Source organism: Gopherus flavomarginatus, unplaced genomic scaffold (genome assembly GCF_025201925.1).
Source record: "Gopherus flavomarginatus isolate rGopFla2 unplaced genomic scaffold, rGopFla2.mat.asm mat_scaffold_47_arrow_ctg1, whole genome shotgun sequence".
NCBI lineage: Eukaryota > Metazoa > Chordata > Testudines > Testudinidae > Gopherus > Gopherus flavomarginatus.
The window spans coordinates 1,807,205-1,828,028 of NW_026115098.1; the positions used below are offsets into that span (position 1 = coordinate 1,807,205).

General features: G+C 51.6%; 1 protein-coding gene across 1 annotated transcript in view; it reads left to right on the plus strand.

Annotated features, from left to right (window-relative positions):
• Nucleotides 1–16,230, plus strand: part of LOC127042515 (zinc finger protein 558-like) — a 108,270-nt gene extending 92,040 nt beyond the window's left edge. The window contains exon 3 of the mRNA XM_050935908.1: nt 16,060–16,230. Within this exon, the coding sequence (XP_050791865.1) occupies nt 16,060–16,227 (168 nt within the window). The 3' untranslated portion in view covers nt 16,228–16,230. The remainder of the gene's footprint in view (nt 1–16,059) is intronic.
• Nucleotides 16,231–20,824: the final 4,594 nt, after the last annotated feature.

Consider the following 20,824-nt stretch of genomic DNA (forward strand, 5'->3'; position numbering starts at 1 on the left):
AGCAGCTCGTCTCCAGAGAGAACCAGCCTGCTCTTTACATCTTAGTATAAGCCTATATAGACAGTTCCGTCGCGTCATAAATTATTCACTGGAGCAACCCACCCCCTTCTTCTAACAACTAGAAACTAGACACCTTTAGTATACATGCATGCCTAAAGTTAGAAATGTAGGGGAGTTAAAAACAAACAAAGAACAAAACCAGGGAGCGAAAACAAGGAGGCTGGGAAACTAGGACTCTTATCAGTTCTTCGAAGGAGCTGCCCGAACACAGCACATCTGGTACTATGCCAGGAATGCAGCTTCTCTCTTATCTCACTTTTTCCCAGCGCTTGTGAGACATGCTGCTGCTTCTCAGTGTTTTCCACTCAGGGATTACCCACAAACCTCTGTTAGCCTGACTTTGGTCAGGTTGGCATACCTGGTTTTGTCTGCTATATCTTTATTCAGGCCTAACAATTATAATGTCACAGTCTCGGTGAGTTGACTGCTGCAGCTCCCCGTAGACTCTGCCTGCGCCTCTCACCGAGCTGGAGTACAGCAGGCGAGGGGAGAGCACTCAATGTATTGCATCTACACTAGACGCGATATATCAACCCCCGCTGGATCGATCGCTGCCCACCGATTCGGCAGGTGGTATAGACATACCCCGAGTATCTGGTGATCGGAGCTGGACCCCCGAGGGGGACACATTGAAGGAACTCAGGGGTTAAGGTGCCTCTATTGTCAACTGTCAGGGCTGCTGTGGCTCAGAGGAGGGTGCCTGACTGCCTGGCAGGCTTAGGCGCCGCAAGCCTTGGAGGTGGGAGAAGTGAAGCGGCCACGGCGTGCTCGGGGTGCTCGTGCTCGGAGCAGGGGTGAGCTCGGGCGACGGGGGTGCCGCAGGGCAGAGCAGGAGAGTTGCCACAAGAGGGGAGCCTCAGGGTGGAGGGGGGAGCTGCCACGGGTGGGGCGCCTCAGGGCAGGGGTGCGGGGGGGGGAGGGTGCAAGGTGGAAGTTTCGCCTAGGGCATGAAACTTCCTTGCACCGGCCCTGCCCCACGCCCTGCCTGCAGCCAGCCCTGCACCCCCTGCCCTGCCCTGCCGGCAGTCAGCCTCTGTCTCCAGCCAGCCCTGCACCTTCTGCTTTGCCTGCACCAGCCGCATCCTCCCTGCCCTGTCTCCAGCCAACCCCTGATGCACCCCCCTGCCTGAAGCCAGCCAGCCACGCAGCCCTTGCCCTGCCTGAAGCCAGACCCTACCTCCAGCCAACCCCACATCCACTGGTGCCCTGCACTTCCCAGGGCAGTAACCCTGCACATCTGCTTCAATGAGGGGGGCAGGGAGCAGCTGGGACCCACACATGTGCACACCCTAGGGTGACCAGACAGCAAGTGTGAAAAATCGGGACGGCGTGGGGGGTAATAGGATCCTAGATAAGACCCCAAAATTCGGACTGTCCCTATAAAATTGGGACATCTGGTCACCACAGCACACCCCCAGGACTCCTGAGTTCCATTGCTGGGTTTCCTATTGGTTCCTCTGCTGGTTGTTTTCCTTTTTCTGGGGACTTTGGGCAAGTTGCTCCCCACTCTCGGGCTCTGTCCCCAGCAGTCAAATGGGGATTTCATACCTTCCCGCTATTGGAAAGTGCTGGGAGAATCCCCCAGCAAAAGCTGCTCTGACAGTGCTAAGCAGCATCTGACCATTCAAGGTCGGAGCTCACTGCCCAGGAGGAGTGCTTGGCTCTGGGGTTTCACTTCAGCCCAGTGTAGAGAGAGAGCCCTAACCATGGAGTTTGGCTCAAGAAGACCAAGTCTCCAATTTGTTAAGGGTGTTTTGAATTTCAATCCTGTGCTCCAAAGTGCTTGGTGTCAGTTGTAAACTTTAGGAGCATGCTCTCCACTCCATTTTCCAAATCATTCATGAAAATATAGAATAGTACCTGACACCGGACTGATCCCTGCCAGACCCACTAGGTTCACCCTCCCCGTTGGGCAGCTAAACATGGAGAAGGGCTCCTGGAGTCTTGGCTTTCAACCAGCTCTGCACCCACATTACACTGATTGCAGCTGGACTACATTTCCCTCGTTTGCTTCTGAGAATGTCCTATGGGACTGTGTCGAAAGCCTTAGTAACACCAAGCTAGATCCCATCTATTGTTTACTCACCTCTACCAGGCCCAGAACCCTGCCAAAGAAGGAAAGAGGATTGGTTTGGAATGATTTGTTCTTGACAATTCCACGCTCACTAGTCAGAAGAACCAAATCATCCTGTAGGTGCTGCTGACAAACTGAGTGTTTAAGAATGTATTGCAGGATCTCTCCAGCTATGGCAGTCAGGCTAGCTAGTCTGTAAGTCCCAGAGGTCTTTTTGTTCCCCTTTGAAAGATAGGTCCTGTCTTGTTCATGGATGGGAAGATGTTCTTTTTCAGGGGTCTCAGACGAGAACTGGGGCACAACACCTGGTTTGTTAAGGCCACAAAAACGGAGGCAGGAACCTCTTCTCTGCTGCTGGCAAAGAACCACAGGTACCTAAAAGATAGGGACTCACATCTTTGAATGGGCTTTAAAAAGGCAGTGGTTAATAAGTTTGGCCCCGACCATTTCTTGTTTCCACAGACTAGACATTTTAGCAAACTTTAGAATTCCTTGGTGCTAAACACTGTGAAACTCCCCTTTCTCCTTCACAGAGGGCTTTAATACCCCTTATCTCACTTGGGCTCTAAACTGCCCATAGTTCGAGAACTGTTCCTGTTCCGATTGGACAGATGGGAGAAGGGAAGTGACCTACCCAAGGCCTACACAACAAGGCGATGGCAGAGCCAGAAAGAGAAGCAACCAGTTCTGACTCCTGTTCTAACAGATGAAAACACCCCAGAGCCCAGGAATCGAGATGGTGGGAAAATTTCATTCAAACCGTTTCTGTCCGAAAATCCCATTTAGACTAAACCAGTTTGTTTCTCAAATCATAACAAGTGGGATGAAAGATCTTTGCAAAAATATTTTGTTGCAAAACAAAAGCATCTCCTCTTTGTCAGAGTGTGTTAAATTGTCTCCTCGCACACAAAGAGGAGACACTTACATCTCAACCATTAGATAAGATGCTTCAATCTGAGCTAAGTCGTTGCTACTATTAACAATTTCAAAATAAAAAAATACAAATAAAATAGACGATTTCAGCTAATCTATTATGTCATAATCTGGGAAACTTCATATTATGCACTACTTCTAGTGACACTCCCAAATGGATCCGCATCCTTCACCCACCATGAGGTAGGTAAGAGCGGATCATTATTATCCCTACTTGAAAGAGGGAGAAGCTCAGGCTGAGAAAGAAGAATTGACTTGTCTTAGGTCACACAGCCCGTCAGAGGCAGTGTTGGGAATAGGACCGAAGAGCCCTGATTTTCAAACAAACCATCGGATCTTGAATTTCAGACATTGAATGACCTGAATACTGTGCTCTCAGATGAGCTCCAGACCAACAACAGTGACAGTAATTATTCAGCAAGTATTTGAGGAGAACTGCAATGTTAGAGGGAATCATCAACTGCTCAGAGACAATTAATGCAGAGAAGCAGCAAAATTAATCAAAGATAGAACTGGTTCTGACTTATTTACTTGATCTTAAAAGAGAACAACAAGGACCTGAGTCTCCTCCCTGTCAATATCCCCCTGCTCAACCAATCAGGGTAGAGACGGAGGACGGGAGGCTGAGGGTTCTCACCAGAGAGCCCAAAGGATGGCCCAGGTCACCGGTGGGGATCACTGCCCGAGCACTATTTCAGTCCCACATTTTTGGGTGGACCTTCCATAGTGGGAGCTGCAGAGGACTTCCCTGCAACACACACACACACACCTCCGTCCTGTTGTTGGGAAGGGAACAGGAGAAAGGACAAAAGAAGCAAGAGAAGAAGAGGAGGGAGGGATGGAGGAAGAGGTGAAACAAAAAGGACAAACCCTAATGTCCCCAGCGATTCTAAGGGACAAAATCCCAGGTGCGCAATAAAATTCTGCCTCCTTAAGCTCGTGTTTTCCATGCCTAGAATTCACTTGTCACCAGATAGATCAGACTGAACAGGTTTCAAACCTCCAGGAGGCTCTTACCTTCTAAACAGGGACGGCTGTTTTCTAGTAAAATCACTACAAGGGAAGGAGGAAACTCGAAAGAGGTTCCTCCTGGCGCTCACGTCCATGACCCCAAATAATCTCTCAGTCCTCAAAGAGAGACCTGGAGAAGGAAACGTGCTGAAGCAAAGCCACAGAGGTCTCTGAGGTTTCCCTGGCCCCTCGCCCCTGTCCTGCCTGGCTGATGTCAGCATCTCTCTGTGAGGTCACCACCTCCCCACCACCTTTGACCAATAGTCTGAGGTCCTGCAAAAGGCCTTTGTGATGTCACTGCCACACCCCTCCCTTGCTGGGCTAATGTCCTGCCCCTGGCCAGGCACTTTGGAGGTTTGAGCTACTCCCTGTGGATCACCCCACTCAAGGAGCGTTCGTTCTAGGCAGCAAGCCGGCTAGACAGGAAAACATCAGACGCTGCTCCCAATGCTACACTCAGTTTTTCAGAAATTAGTCGACTTCATGGTCAGAAGACACCATTAGAGCATCTAACCTGCATATCACAGGCCTCCTGTATGACATAACAGCTACTTTGGGGGCAAACACATTCCAGAAAGGCATCTAGTCTTCATTAAATGACATCAGGAGATGGTGAATCCACCACTTTCCTTGGTAGCTTGCTCCTGTGGTGAATCATCCTCGCTGTTGACTATTGTGCCTCAGTTGTAATATGAATTTGTCTCTTTTCACTTTCCAGCCATTGGGTCTTGTTATGCCTTTCTCTGCTCCATTCAAGAGCCCGTAAATACCCAATCTTTTCTCTCCATTAAGGCCCTTCAACATTTCAATGAAATCACCTTTCAATCTTCTTTTGATAAGCTAAACAGGTTGAGCTCTTTCAATAGCTCACTGGAAGGCATTTTTCTCCAGCCCTCAGAACATTTGGTGGCTCTTTGCTGCCCTAGCTCCAATTTCACAACATCTTTTTCAAATGAGGATACCAGAACTGGAGGCAGTATAAAGGTTGTATAAAGGTAAAATTAAATAGGTTGCAGAGGAGTTTTTTTTAATTTCGGCTTTTGTTGCTAAAAATTTTGTCTCTCTGCGGTGAGAAAAAACACTCCCTGAATGCCAAAATTTGAGCCATGAAAAGCGGCAGTGTGAACAGCGCATCATAGGTGGAGCTGTGCTCCCGGTGACAAAGCTCCTGCCCCTCATTGGAGGTAGTTTGGCTTTGTTGCCGGGGAAGCTCTCTCTCAGCGATAAGGACGGCCACACAGCGCACCTTACAATGGCATGGTTAGAGTGGCACAGCTGCACCGTGGTAAGGTGCGCGGTGTAGACACAGCCTCAGAGCTGGGGAAAGCCGACAGGCGCTGAGGAGCACAGGGTTCAGACAGAGACATCCGTTAGGAGAGGAACTATTCACAGGGATTCTCTATAGCCTAGTAAGGTGGAGAGGATGGAAGATGATAATGTACAGGTAGGTTCTGATGAGAAACAGTGAAATGAAAGAGTCTCCCTCAATTACATCATGTAATAGCAGACAGCTAAAATGGGACACATTTTAGAAGTGCTTAAATACAAACGCTAAACGTCTAAGTACTAAGACTGGTGAATTTGAGTGCCTGGTATTGAGTGACGATATTGATAGAATAGGCATCACAGAAACCCTTGCACCCCCTCCTGCACCCACATGGGGAGACTGACCTGTGTGCATGGAGCAGCTGGCATTGCTGCCCCCCACTCCTCCCTGGAACGCTGCTCATCTGGGCACCCCTAGGGGCTGTGGGATGTGGGGGCAAGAAGTGAGATCATCCGAGCTCCCTGCATCCAGGTCACTTTCCTCAGCCGGGCTGCATAGCGGGAGGGCAGAGAGCAGCAGCTTCTGATGCTCCCCTCACAGCACAGCCCAAGTGGGAAAAGTGACCAGGACGCATGGAGCACATAGGGTTGCTCCTTACTCCCCTCAAACCTCTATGGACCCATGGAGGAGCATTGGGGCAGGGGAGAGCAGTGAGCACCTTTGCACTGCCACACGGTGCCCTTTGACCCCTGGAGCCCTGGGCGGCTATCGGGGGGCACCACCCCTAAGGCCGGCCAGGCTCCCCAGAACGAGCAGCAGAAAACACAGAGACTGGCCACACACTGAGCAGTGGTAGCCTGGGCGGCTCGTAATGGAGGCTCAGGGGGGAGGGGCGTCATAACATTTTTTCCCAGATTTGGACCTTAGCGTCCAAAATATGGGTGTTAGCATGAAAACCTCCAAGCTTAGTTACCAGCTTGGACCTGGTAAAGCTGCCACCAGCCAGGGATTTATACAGTGCCTGGCTCGCTGTGGTCTCCCCAAAACCTTCCCCGGGGGACCCCCAGACTCAGATGCCTTGAGTCTCACAACAAAGGGGAATAAACCATTTCCCTTCCCCCTCCTCCCCTCCAGGTGTTCCCTCCCTGGGTTCCTGGAGAGATATACAGAAGCAAGCTCCGTGAATCTAAACAGAGGGACTCCCCCCTCCCTGTTTCCAGTCCTGGAAATAGAAGTACCAAGATAGCTAATCTCTCTTCCCCCTTACCCAGAGGGTATGCAAAGTCAGGCTAGTAAATCTAACACAACGAGATTTTCCCCCTGACTTCTTCCTCCCACCAATTCCCTGGTGAGCTGCAGACTCAATTCCCTGGAGTCCCCACTAAAGAAAAAATCCAACAGGTCTTAAAAAGAAAGCTTTATATAAAAAGAAAGAAAAGGACATAAAAATGGTCTCTCTGTATTAAGGTGACAAATACAGGGTTATTTGCTTAAAAGAAAAAAATGAATAAACAGCCTTATCCAAAAAGAATACAATTTAAACATTCCAGCAACTACACACATGTAAATACAAAAAAAAACCAATATAAACTTATTGTCTTATTATCTTTGTACTTACAACTTGGAAACAGAAGATTAGAAAGGCAGGAGATAGAAAAATCACTCTCATAGCCGAGACGCCACAGACACAAGACAAAGAACAAAGAACTCACACACAAACTTCCCTCCACCCAGATTTGAAAAAGTCTTGTTTCCTGATTGGTCCTCTGGTCAGGTGTTTTAGGTTACTGGTGTTACCCCTTTATAGGTAAAAGAACATTAACCCTTAGCTATCTGTTTATGACAAGGGGGCTCAGCCTCCCCAAACCTTGCACTGCCAAGGGGACAGTGGGGCCCATGATCAGGGGCCCTGGCCAAGTTAGGTCCCCCTGGAAAAGTCTCCCCTATGTCAGCCCCAGGGCTGGAGGAGCTCCCACTCCCTGCTACAGCCCGGGGGCTGCAGCAGGGGCACAGAGCTTCTCTGGTCTCAGGGCCACAGCGGGGCAGGGGTAAAGGAGTGATAGGGTGGGGCTGGTGGGGGAAGGGGTGGAACAGAAGTGACAGTGGATGGGGCCATGGGTGGAAGGGGGTAGAGCCACAGACAGAAGGTAGGGGCATGGTTCTGGTGCTGGGGCCCCCACACTTGTTCTCCCTTTCCCGGGGGTTTGGCATCACTAGCCCCGGCTTAGCGAGTAGGGTTCAGTGGTCCCCATAATGTGGGGTGCGACTCCTAGGGGGACACAGAGGAACATTCATGGGGGCACCTCAGGACCTGAGCCAGCCCACATAGAGGGCAGGGAGGGAGCACCACTCTGCCACAGCTCTTCCCCAACCCCACCCTCAGCCTGAGACTCTGGCTCCCAGCCCGGCGTCGACCCCTTTACCCCTGTCCGCACCCCTCACCCCAGCAAGCAACAGCCCCACTCCTCCCAGCCCCGGTTCTTGACCGTGGCTTCCGAGGGGCCACAGCCATGGCTAAGAGGGCACAATGTGAAATGTTTGGGGACCACTGGTTTAGGGTGACGTCCTCAATCACTTCTCTGCAGTCCAATAAAAGCTATTCCTCACTCACCTACCCCTCCATCAGGACGGACTAGGTATGTTCTGCTGCCCTTCACTCATACAGGAAGGAGAATAACATTTCATTCCACTCAATCCTAAAGTCATTTGTAACCCAAGACCATCCCAAACTGGTCATTTTGGGGAAGCGGCCCCATCATGCTGCATAGCTAGGCAGAGTAGGTGTGTCTATGCAAACACGGTCTGTTCCTGAAGTCTTTCCCCAGCTCCTCACTAGGTGAGAGAGGGGAGCTCATTCAGACCCTGCTTTCGCTTAGTATTTAAAAACTCCTTAGTGTCCCTATCTCTGCCGGCCTTAGATTTCTCCTCCTGTCCGTTTTTTGACAGCTCAGATGAGGTGACCGAGTGGTTAAGGTGATGGACTGCTACCCCATTATGCTCTGCCTGCATGGGTTCAAATCCCATTCTCATCAGAGGCATTTAGTCTTCACCCTCCTTTATAGACAACCATCTCCCCCTTTGGTACAATAACAGATCAAACAATGTTGCTTGTGTTACCCAAAATTGGGTCAGTTAGTAAGCTTAGAGAGGACTAATAATGCCCCTCCCCCCCAGAGTTTGGCAGAAAGCAGCACATTTATTAGCTTGATAGCTAAGCTCAAAAGAAGGGATGGGGGAGGGTGTCACACTCATACTCACGCTCCCAGGACAGGCCTGGCAGTGGAGATGTCAGGATCCTTTAAGGTAAGTGTCCCACAGCGCAGCGATGGACGGTGCGATGAAGATCAGTCTCCCTGAGGTGCAATAGAATGTAACACAGCGAACCACTGGCCAGATGGGCCGGGTGAAGGGCATTCACTGGAGGTACAAAGGAGAGTGGGAAAGCCACTTCACAGGCATTCAAAGCGGGAAAGGACACAAGCTGGGGGAGTTTAACAGACCTTTTGAGCATACAGGTTATACAGAGCATACAGATCACTGCTGCTCCTACAACATGATAAGTTCTCAAGCAGCATGTTTCTTACTTTGCCCATCTGTCAATTTTGATGATTATTGATGGAAATATTTTGCCATTGGGTTGTGTGTTTACACAGAAATTGACATTTACCAACAAATACACAATTCTTCCAAGCCTGCCTAGTCTGCAGTTGATGGGTTTAGAGGGACACATTCACTCTTCCAGGTCCCCATTCCAGGCCTGTGCTCTCCAGGTTGTCAACTTCCCGCACTGCTGGGATCCTTCCCTCATCTCCCCCCAAACCACTGCCCCACCCCCACTTCTGGGGTCCCCTCCCTACACTGTCTAACTCCACTGCTGGCAGGATCCCTTCCTGTTCCTTTCATTTCCTGCCTCCACTCTGGGCAAAAGCTCTGCACTCTTCCCACACCAGAAGTTGAACCCAGGCCACCTGGGTGAAAACCAGGAATCCTGACCACTAGCCCATATGGGACTATTGTTGCATCTGACGAAGTGGGTATTCACCCACGACAGCTCATGCTCCAATACGTCTGTTAGTCTATAAGGTGCCACCGGATTCTTGGCTGCTATTATTACTACAACTCAGGCCTTGGCTACACTGGAGAGTTACAGTGCAGGTGGTGGCTTTACAGCGCTGTAACTTACTCCCCGTCCACACTGGCAAGGCACATACAGCGCTGTATCTCCCTGGCTACAGTGCTGCATGTGCTCCACCTCGACGAGAGGAATAAAGAGAACAGAGCTGGTGATGCAGCGCTGGGGTGCCAGTGTAAACAGTGATTAATCTTACTACGCTGTCACTGACCTCCGGAACCTTCCCATAATGCTTTTAAGTAGAGATAACGCTCTTTGTTTTGGTGTGATGCCTCTGTTTGCTTTGCTGTGAGCTCAAGGCTCCCGGAGCTGCTTATCTAAAAACCAAACACAGTTACTGTTTGCAGTGAATGAGCAGAGGCAGGGGGATCCCTTTGGAACACCCACAGCTGGTGTTTGCTTGAGGAGAGAAGCAGCCGGGTGGGCACGGGGGAGGGGGGGTCTGTTTTGGATCAGCGGCTTATCTGGTCTGTGAGGAAAAAAACAAAGGCGGCTATTTGCATTTAGTGAATGAGAGAGGGGTGGGGGAGGAGGCTTGAACTTGCCAGGCAGGGAGCTGACACAGTGTCAGCTCCAAAAATCCACTCGCTCTGTCTCCCCCACGCTCCGTGTCACACTCCACCCCACCCTCCTCTTTTGAAAAGCACATTGCAGCCACTTGAATGCTGGGATAGCTGCCCATAATGCACCACTCCCAACAGCGCTGCAAATGTGGCCATGACAGAGTGCTGGTAGCTGTCAGTGTGTCCACACTGCAGCGCTTTCCCTAAACAGCTGTAGGAAGACAGCTTTAACTCCCAGCGCTGGACAGCTGCAAGTGTAGCCAAACCCTCTCTAAGCCGACCCCTTATGAGAACAGCAGGGACTAGCATGACTAGATGTCCCGATTTTTGGGTCTTTTTCTTATATAGGTGCCTATTAACCCCACCCCCATCCCAATTTTTCACATTTGCTGTCGGATCACCCTAGCAGGGGTTGCACACAGGGCTGCATTAACCTTCAGGTGCTGAGGTTTCCCTCTCTCCATTCCCAGAGCCTGTGATCAGGAAACAGACATCAGGGCTCCCAGGTGCTGCACAGACCATGACTGAGATCAGACCCCATATTATGCAAGGTGCTGTACAAACCCTGGGCAACACTGAGACACCCAGGAGGTTCCCCTCAATTTCCCTGAGCCTCTGCTGCCCAACTTCTTCTGAATCCCTCTGGCTCACCCCCCCCCCACAAAAAAACCCACCTTTCCAAACAGTCCTTCTTTCCTTGCCCCCTGATTCTGGTTTCACACCCTGGGACCATCTCCTCTCTTTGTCTCTCCCCCTCCAGGTGAAGCAGAGATGGAGGCAACTTCAGCCACTGGAGTCAGCCTCAGCGAGCACTGCAGCCGGCCCCGGGGGAGGGGGGTGTTTGCAGACACAGGAAGGGAGCAGGGGGTGCTGGGAAGAAGGCGGCAGGAGAACAAAGCTCAGAGACCCAACATGGGGAAATTCCAGGGGGCGGGGCTCTGACACATCCCAGGTGCGGGCAGCTCCTGGGGGCGGGGCTCTGGCTCAGCTCGGGGGCAGGGCAGCTCCTCGGGGCGGGGCTCCAGCACAGAGCAGGGGCGGGGCAGCTCCTGGGGGCGGGGCTCCAGCACAGAGCGGGGGCGGAGCAGCTCCTGGGGGCGGGGCTCTGGCACAGCCCATGGGCAGGGCAGCTCCTGGGGGCGGGGCTCTGGCACAGCCGGGGCCTCTGGGGCGGGGCTCTGGCACAGCCCATGGGCAGGGCAGCTCCTGGGGGCGGGGCTCTGGCACATTGTGACGCAGGAGCCCGGGCTGAACAGCTGCTTCCTGGTTCTCCACGTGCTGCCAGCAGCGCTGGAGCTGCCTGAGCCCGAGCGGAGCCGCTGTTCTCAGCTGCAGCCAGGATCTGCCCCCGGCCCCGCTGGGATCCAGGTGGGGACAGAGACTGGGGCCCGGGGGTTCCCCTTGGTGTGGCTGGCGGGGGCGGGAGGGGAGAAGCCGGAGCTGCAGGCGGGGGAAGGGCGGTGGGACATTGTGACCCGGAGCCCCCGGGGAATGAGAGGCGCTGGGGGGCAGGAAAGTGACTCTGCCCCAGGGAGCCTGGGAGAAGCCTTGAAGGCGCCTCGGCCCCAGTGGAGCTGCAGGAGGATCCGCCCGCCCGCCCGCCCCGGTGGGATGGGGGGGCCGGGGCCCGGCCGTCGTGTGGGGGGGAGGGGCGGACCCCGGGCCAGGCGGGGGGGGGCGGTGTATTAAATCCCTCCCCATAGCAATGTGCTACTCCCGGGCACTGCGCATGCCCAGTAACAGCCGCTGAAGCCGCTGCCCTTCCCCCTGCCCGGACCAGCCGTAACGTTCCGCCGGGCGCTGGGGGCGGGGCTGGAGCGGGGCGGGGAAGTAACAGGGAGCGTGGGAGGGGCGGGCGCAGAGCAGGAAATTGATGGGCGGGGGGGGTCAGGCAGCTGGAGGCAGGGTTCGTGGGGGGCTAAAGGGCACAATCCGGGCTGGGGGGAGGAGCAGGAGTTGAGCTCAGGGGGAGGCGCTGGCAGAGCCCCCCCCTTTGGTGTGAGGGCGGAGGTGTCGAGGGGGGAGGAGAAGCCGGAGTTGCAGGGGGGGGAGGTCACTGGGGTGGGGGTGTAGATCTGTCTCTGTGCAGCCAGGACATTCCCGGGGTGGGAGGGAGGTGAGTTAACTGGATCCTGTCCCTGTTTTTGCCACTTCCTCCCACACACACATTCTCTCAAGATTTCCCCTTTTCTCTCTCATTATCACACGTGGCTATAAAATCCAGGGAGATTCTCCTCTCCCCCCCCCAATGATCAGCTCTCTAATTGCCTCTGATTTTCCCTTTTCTCTCCATACTTCTCAAATGTCAATTTAAAATCTCTCCGATGGGGGGTGGATTTTCCCACCCATTTTATCTGCAGCGATTTGTCCTTGTTTGGGTGGGAAATTGTTGCCCTGGGTCATTCCCCAGAACATGGCTCCCACTGGAGTGGGATGGGATGAGGTTCCCGTTCTCTGCCAGGGCAGGGAAGGGAAGGGAGGAGCACATCCCCCATGGAGACTGCCCAGACCCCATTTCCCAATTCCCCTGCGGCCCCCTTCCATTGTCCAGGGAGCCTTCCAGCTCCCCCCCCCGCCCTTAAATCAGCTCCTCAAAGGGCTCTGAGCTGCTCACGTGAATGGTTGCCCCGTGGCCGGGGGGGACCATCACATTCTGTTTATGTATTGGACAGTCATATAAAATCCAGTCCAACAGTCCCCCTTTTCCACTAGTTATTTAATAGCAACATCAAATCCCCTCCGATCTTGGTGGTTTTCTCTCATGTTATCAAATGTCGTTTGTGACAGGGTTCTCTCTGCGTGTCTCAAAGATTGATATAAAATACCCCAAACATTTGCCCCACTTCTCTCTAGTTGTTTTATTTCTAATTGAATATGATGGGTTGTTTCCCAATGTGCTAAGATGCAGCCGCCTCTGGGGTGGATCCATGGTGGCCATTATTTGCTAGTGACAGCCCGTGGATCTTTCTTGCCCTCCAGGCCTTCCATTCTCCTGTTAAAGAAGCACTCCCCAGGCTCCCTCTGCCTGTGTGACTGGCCAGCAGGAGGTGGTGTTAACTTTCTAGCCACTTCTCACACTCTGTGAGGTAACACTTGCAGGGGCAGGGAAGGTGTCTGTGTGGGGAGATTGCAGCTGAAGGGGCATTGTGGTAGGGGGAGGCCTCTGGGTGGCTGGGCAGGGGGTACCCTAGTCAGGTTGGTGGGTTGTGGAGGTTTGGGGTTTTCGGGGGTGGTGGTTCTGATGTGCCCATCCCTGAGGCTATGGGTCCTGGAGGTGGGTATCGCTGGGGGCCTGGTGGCTGCAGAACAGTGGGGGTGGGTGTCTCTTGGGGAGGCGGGACAGAGGGTTAGAGGGAGCCTGGTTCTGTGCCAGGGGCTCTGTCTGTGCTTCCCCCGCTGGTTCCTGGTTTTGTTGCCATGCCCAGTGCACAGAGCTGGGGGAGGGGATCCCTGGCACTAGGTGAGGGCATGCCAGGGAAGCAGAGTGATGGGTCGCACTGTAAAGCATCAGGGGGTCACACTGGGCAGAGGAGGGGGTCCCAGGCAAATGTCAGGGTAGATCGTTCTGGAGGGTGGGGAAGTTCCTAGGCAGGCAGTGAGGGACTGAGTTCCCAGTGGGGGGGGGTCCCTTGAGGGGGTCCCTGGCTGCTGGGGGCTCTTGGTGGGGGGAACCCTTTGGGATTCCCAACCTGGCAATCATGGTGTGGTGGGGGTTCTCTGGCCGGTGGGGCTTTGAGGGGTATCTGGGGTCCCTGGCCAGGGACTCTGGGGGCTGCGTCCCAGGGAATATCTGATGGGATCCTGGCTGGGGGGTGTCTGGGGCCCCTGGCTGGGGGGTCTGGGCTCTGGGTACTAGGGGGTGTCTGGGGGCTGCTGCTAACCATGATCCTTCTCTCTGGTCAACTTGTACCAGAGTCCTGGCTCCTAGTCACCAGGTCACCAAGTCCATTCCCCAGTCACGTGCCCTGTCACTGTGATAACTTTCTGTCCACTTAGCAAACACTGTTAGTGTGAATTCACAGAATTTACTTTTCTCCTCTTTTGAAAACTGCAGGAACTTTCGGTTCCGTTTGGAAAATTTTTGCCCCCAGTCCTTGTCCTAGATCTGCGGGGGTGAGGGAGGTGGGAAGGGAGTCAGCACTGCCACACGATGGTCTTTTCCACAGCGTTCTGAACTCATTCTTTCTGAAATCCGGTGTCATTGAGACCGTTGTTAATCCAGAGTCACTGTATGGAAAGACAAGGAGTGATTCCAGATGGACAGTGGGTCAAATGAGATCAGCCATTCTCCCTGTGAGGAGGGGCTCCCATTAGCTGCTCTCCCCAGAGAGCTAAAGGAGGGAAGCTGCTCATACACTCCGTCCCTCTCTGCTCAGGATATTGGGGTTCAGCTTCCTGGGTCAGATGCTGCAGCCTCCATTGTGATCTGGGAGACCAGGCTTGGCAGCTGCTGCTCCCCCAGTGGGGCTCTGTGCTGGGAAGTGACCTTAATTAAAGCTTCTTCTCTGCCCGGCCCAGGGGATGACTTTCTGCAGCTGGTCCTAGCCCCCTAGGGCAGTCCTGGGCCCTGTTACTACTAAATTCTGAGCCAGAGTCTCCAGGTAACTGAAAGACCTCAGGGAATGTCCTAGGGTCTGGCAAGAAAGTGACTCTGCACAAACACCACCACCTCATTTCTCCTCCCATTAGCGGTTGCCAGGAGGAAATCCAGCCATGGGAGAGCAAAGCCCCCAGGAATGGGACTGTCCCAGCCAGAGGGGCAGGGAGAGAGGACAGGGGAAGGAGAGACTGAAAGGGGCAGTGGGAGAAATGAATGTGGGGGAGAGATTTCCAGCTCTCTAGTCCACCCAGACACATGTATTGCTGCATCCTGGGGCAGAACCACTTTCCAGTGAACAAAACAAGGATCAGACAGAGCAAAAGCCAGTTCCTGACTCCATATTCCCCCTGCTGGGGTGTGGCTGCCGTGGGGTCAGTGTCTGAGGGAATCCCCCACAGTGACTCCTTTGGTTCTGCTCTTTTCTAGCCTTGTGTTCAGAGAAGGGGTGAGGGGAGAGAGAAGGGAGGTTAAAAATGTGTCTGTGGACTTAGCCTGGCAGGAGGGGCCAGGTCTAAATTGTAATAAACAGATTGAGCATTTCCCAGCATGACAGAATCTAGGGTGTCTGTCTGCAGGGAAAGGGCCTGGGGGAATTGTGATGTGAAATTAACTAAAACCGGTTCTGAAACGCCCACAACTGCCCTTCTCCCCCAGACAGGCTGCAGAATGTTTTGCTCCAGCTCATCCCAGCCTGGCGTGGGACAGGGAAGAGAAATGGCTGCAGTGGAGTCAGTCCAGGTAGAGATTATCGGGGGGTTGCTGGTGGGTTCCTGCTGGAGGAAAGGGAGAGCAAATACACCAGAGGTGGGAAGGTTTGCAGAGTCTGGTTTGGAGGTTGGAGCGGGGCAGGAAATTCACAGCGTGGGGAAAGGAGGAGGCCAGGGTGTGGCAGACCTGCTGGGAGTTATTTACTAAGTGGCCTAGATTCTAGGAACAGACCCAGGAGGTTTGGAGGTGGAAATGCCCTAATTTGTGAAGAGAGAAAATAACCCACCTACATGGAGCTAGTCAAACTGACCAGACTCCTAGTGCTGGAGCCTGACCTCATTAACCATCAGCTGCTGTGAGATATAAAGGGGACACCCATGAGTCAGGCTTATTGGAGCTGCCTCTCCCTTCATATCCCACTCCTCACAATGAGGAGGGTGTTGGGCATCCTACCAGCGAGCTCTCCCTGGACCCTGCTAGGGGCTCCATCTCCTGTATCAGTCAGTGGCTAGTAGGGGGGTGATGGATATGCTGGGAGAGATAAGGGGCTCTCTCTTCATCCCCTCACCCTGGCATTTGCTGGATACTCTGAGCCAGGTCGAGGTGGGACTCTCCTGACTATGATCCACCCAGAGCTTCCATTTGATTCACTCTTCTCTGCCACAAATAGTGGGGCAGCAAGTCCTTAGTGTTGGACTCTTACTCTTTCAGGGGCTGGTGACCTTCAAGGAGATGGCTATGTATTTCACCAGGGAAGAGTGGGCTCTGCTGGACCCCACTCAGAGAGCCCTCTACTGGGATGTCATGCAGGAGAACTATGAGACTGTGACCTCGCTGGGTAAGGGTTCCTGTCCCTTCTGTTCTTGGAAGGGGAAATGAAGAGTGAAGGTTCACGCCACCCCCACAATGCCATCTGTACCCTGTCCTGTTTCAGCATCACCCCAATAGGCCAGTGACACACATAATACCAGAGACCCTCCTCTGCTGCAGAACACTTTGGGAACAGAGCACAGGAGCCGTATTGCACAGTGTCAAATATCTCCTGTTTGCTCAAGTGAAACTGGGGGTTAGGTCTGGCATAACTGTCCCATACCCCTAATCATTTTTCTTGCCCTTTTCTGAACCTTTTCCAATTCCAATATTTCTATTTTTGAGATGGGGTGACATGTGCATGCAGTATTCAAGATGTGGGTGTATCATGGATTTATTTGCTGTTTTTACAAATATGATCTATGAGATATTCTGTCATATCTATCACTTTCTTAATTATTTCCTACATTGTTCACTTTTTTTCACTGCTGCTGCACATTGAGTGGATGTTTTCAGAGAACTATCCACAGTGACTCCAAGATCACTCTCTTGAGTGGAAACAACTAATTTAGACCCCATCATTTTGTATGTATAGTTGGGATTGTGTTTTCCAATGGGCTGCACTATGTGCTATCCTGTCATCTAGTACTGCTAAGATCCTGGATTCAGTAATATCCCTGCCCTTCCTGTTCCCTTTCTCCACCGAACCCCGCCAGCCCATGCTTCCTGTTCCCAGCTTCCCCAGGATTCTCGCACTGTCTCTGAACCTCTCTGTCAGCAAGAAGCAGTGCCAGGGACACTTGCCCTCTGTCTGGAGTCTTCGATTTCTGGGACATGGATTTACTTTCTCTGTGTTGTAAGAGGCTCTGTCATAATGAGTGTCTGTGATGTTACCCAGAGTACAATCTGGACTGTTAAATAGCTGTACCTCAGTCCTCCAGCATGGGGTGCCTTTTCCACTGTTTTCCCGCGAGAACAGCCCCTCTTGGCCAATTAACACACAGTCTCCAGCATGTAACTCACTCCCAGCTACACAGTATTGAGTGCTGCTAGACAGCCACTCATGAATTACACCTCAGGAGAAAACCAGCAAATTCTCAAGTGCCCAACTTTCCCCCAGAAATGTGCATCTTGCACTGTCCAGCACGCTACTGAACGACCCAAGCTCATATGAAGTCTGTCATTTCATCAGCGGAAAATGACATGCACCAGCTTGTTATCCCAAACAGAGTTTCCAACACACTTCAATCCACACATACTGGTTAGATGAACAATAAACCAAGCTTGTTAACTACCAAAAACTAAAACTAGGCCCAGTCCATGAAAGGGGCACTCCCAGGAGAGACTGTACAAAGGCTGGAACATGAAACACCTTTGTAAACCTGAGACAGCTGCCTTGGGGACAATGACAGGGAGAATCCCCCAAAGTGACTCCTTTGTTTCTGCTCTTCTCTGGCCTCCGATTGTTCCTTCCAACGTGGAGTACTTTGCACTTGTCTCTACTGAATTTGATCCTATTTACTTCAGATCATTTCTCCCGTTTGTCCAGATCATTTTGAATTTTAATCCAATCCTCCAAAGCACTTACAACCCCTCCCAGCTTGGTGTTGTCCGCAAACTTGATACGTGTAAGAGAGAGACTGTTACTGGGAGGGTTTCCCCATGTGTCAGAGGGTTACACCCTGGTGGGAGGGGGCTAGGCCTGTACTGGAATAAGGTCACTCTGTGCTTCACAGTGTGCTAGAACCTAGAATGTGCATTAGCAGGGGAAAAGCTGGGGGGAATCGGCTTGTGGAATGGACAAAAGCCTAGTCTGAATTCTCACACCTTGCCCTTTTCACCCCGGCAGGCCAGAGAATAACATCCATGTTTCGCTGCAGATCATCTCGTCCTCCCAGGGGCAAGGAAATGGCTGCAATGGAGCTGGCTCAGGTAAGAGATTATCAGGGTGGCGGGCTCTGCTTGGAGGTTGAGGAGCAGTAAATGCATAAGAGGGTGGGAATTGCTAGAGGTGGTGGGAAGCAGGAAATATCTCGGGTGGAGAAAGGGAGGGGACAGCATGTGACAAACCTGCTGAGACTTGTGTAGTGTAGGGCGTGATGGGTTGTCACCCCCAGGAGGCAGTTTGTGGAGCTTCTGGGAACTGCTGTGTCCTCTAACCCTCACGCTGGGCTGGCCCTTCTCACACTGCTTTGCTGGAGATTTCGCCAGCCTCTCCAGGGCCTGTTATCACCCAACACAACAGCAGGTGGCGCCATGCAGCCAACTAAGCTACCTGAGTGCGTTACCTAAGCCACTCAAGGACAGATAGAAGACAAGAGCCAATTTCCCACTCCCCAACCTTGCACACTTGCTGTAGTATAAATCCAGAATGATACCATCTTATAGTGCACAGGGATCTCTATAATACAAGCTCATTAATGTAGTTCCCCTTCCCCTCGATATGGGACAGATGTGCACAACAAGCTGAGATTTTCCCCAGACACTTCACTCAAAATACGCTGGTTAAGATAAAGCATCAAACAAGTTTATTAACTGCAGAAAGATAGATTAAGTGATTATAAGTGATAACAAACAGATCAAAGCAGATTATTTAGCAAATAACCAAAACTCAGACTAAGCCTAACATACTAGATGGATAGAATTTGAATTAGCAATTTCTCACCCTGACTGATGGTACAAGCAGTCCCCCAAGTTTCCATACACAAGCTAGAAATCTCTTGATCCTGGGAGCAGCACTTCCCCCACATCCGTTTTTGTTTCTCAGGTGTTTCCAGAAGTTCTCTTGTGTGGAGAATGAGGCCAAGAGATGATGTCACACCCCACCTTATGTAGCTTTTCCATATGGTGGGAACCTTTTGTTCCAAACTCAGTTCCTAGTCCAGTTTGTGGAAAAATACAGGTACTAAAATGGAGTTTAGTGTCATGTGGTCTGGTCACAGGCCCTGCTGAGTCATAGTAGCCATGACTCATAGGCTGGCTGAAACATTCACAGGAAGGCTAAGCTCTTCCACAGTCCATTGTCTTTGTTGAGCCATCAGCACTGTCTGGCTTCTTCATTGTTGTACCTGAAAGGCTCATTGTGGGTGTTACCCAGAGTAAGCACATTTGAAATACAGATACAGAGTCAATATCCATAACTTCAGATACGAACATGATATGTGCACACAAATAGGATAATCATATTCAGCAAATCAGAACTTTTCCAGTGACACCACACATGATGCATCTTCTACAAAATAGATCATAATTATGTCCTAATCATATTATAATCATACCACTATGATGAATATGGGGGTGTAGTGTCAGATAGGTCCTAATTTCAAGGCACAGGAGTTGGGAATGGAACTTCCCCTCTTTGTGGAACAGGAAATAACCCTCCAGCCAGGGCTGGGACAACTTCCCAGACTCTCAGCGATGGAGCCTGAATCTACTGACATTTCATTAATTACCACCAACCCCAATCTTTGTGGCAACTGTAAACTTTATCAGTGATGATTTTGTACTCTCTTCTAAGTCATGGATAAGAATGTTAAATAGCACAGGGCCAAGAACCAATCCCTGCAGGAACCTGCTAGAAAGAAATCCACTCGATCATGGTTCCCCATTTACTATCAGAGTTTTTAATCTATTTAATGTATGCCGTGTTTATTTTGTATCATTCTAGTTTTTTTTAGTAAAAATATTGTGCTAATCAAGTCATGTCCCTTACGGAAGTTTAGGTATATTACATCAATACTATTAGCTGCAACCAAACTTTTGATCTCATCCAATAAGGATATCCCGTTAGTTTGATAGGCTCTATTTTCTCTAAACCTTTGTTAATGGGCACTACAATTCTGACCTTCTAACTTCTATTCTTTATGATTGACTTCCCCTTTCTTCCATATATTTTATTTGGAGAGTGCTTGGATTCCTACCAGGGAGCCACTATCAGGGTCCAGAGACAGCCCCATCTCCTATATTAAGCTCTGGCTAGTAGCTATGTGATAAATGTGAAGACCCTGCTTCTGTCTGTCAGATGGGAGACACAAAGGTTCTCTCTTTCTACCCTCTGATGCCTCCTGGCTGCTGTAAGCAAGGTGGGGTGGGACTCTGTTAACATGTGCCTCCCGGAGCTTCCATTTCCCTGGTGCTGCTGTTCCGTGAATAGTGGGGTTGTGAGTGGGTCAGCAGGTACTGAGTATTGGACTCCTGCTCTTTCAGGGGCCGGTGACCTTCGAGGAGGTGGCTGTGTATTTCTCCAGGGAAGAGGGGACTCTGCTGGACCCCACTCAGAGAGCCCTCTACAGAGATGTCATGCAGGGGAACTATGAGACGATGGTCTTGCTGGGTAAGGATTCCTGTCCCTTCTGTTCTTGGAAGGGGAAATGAAGAGTGAAGGTTCATGCCACCCCCACAATGCCATCTGTACCCTGTCCTGTTTCAGCATCACCCCAATAGGCCAGTAACATACATACTACCAGAGACCCTCCTCTGCTGCAGAACACTTTGGGAACAGAGCACAGGAGCAGCATCACACAATGTCAAATATCTCCTCTTTACTCAAGTAAAACTGGGGTTAGGTCCAGCATAATGAACAGAAGCTTCCTACCCCCAGCCTTCTCTCAAACCCTGAGCCTTCTCTACCCAAACCAGAATGTGCTTGGGGTGTAACAAGCAGGCG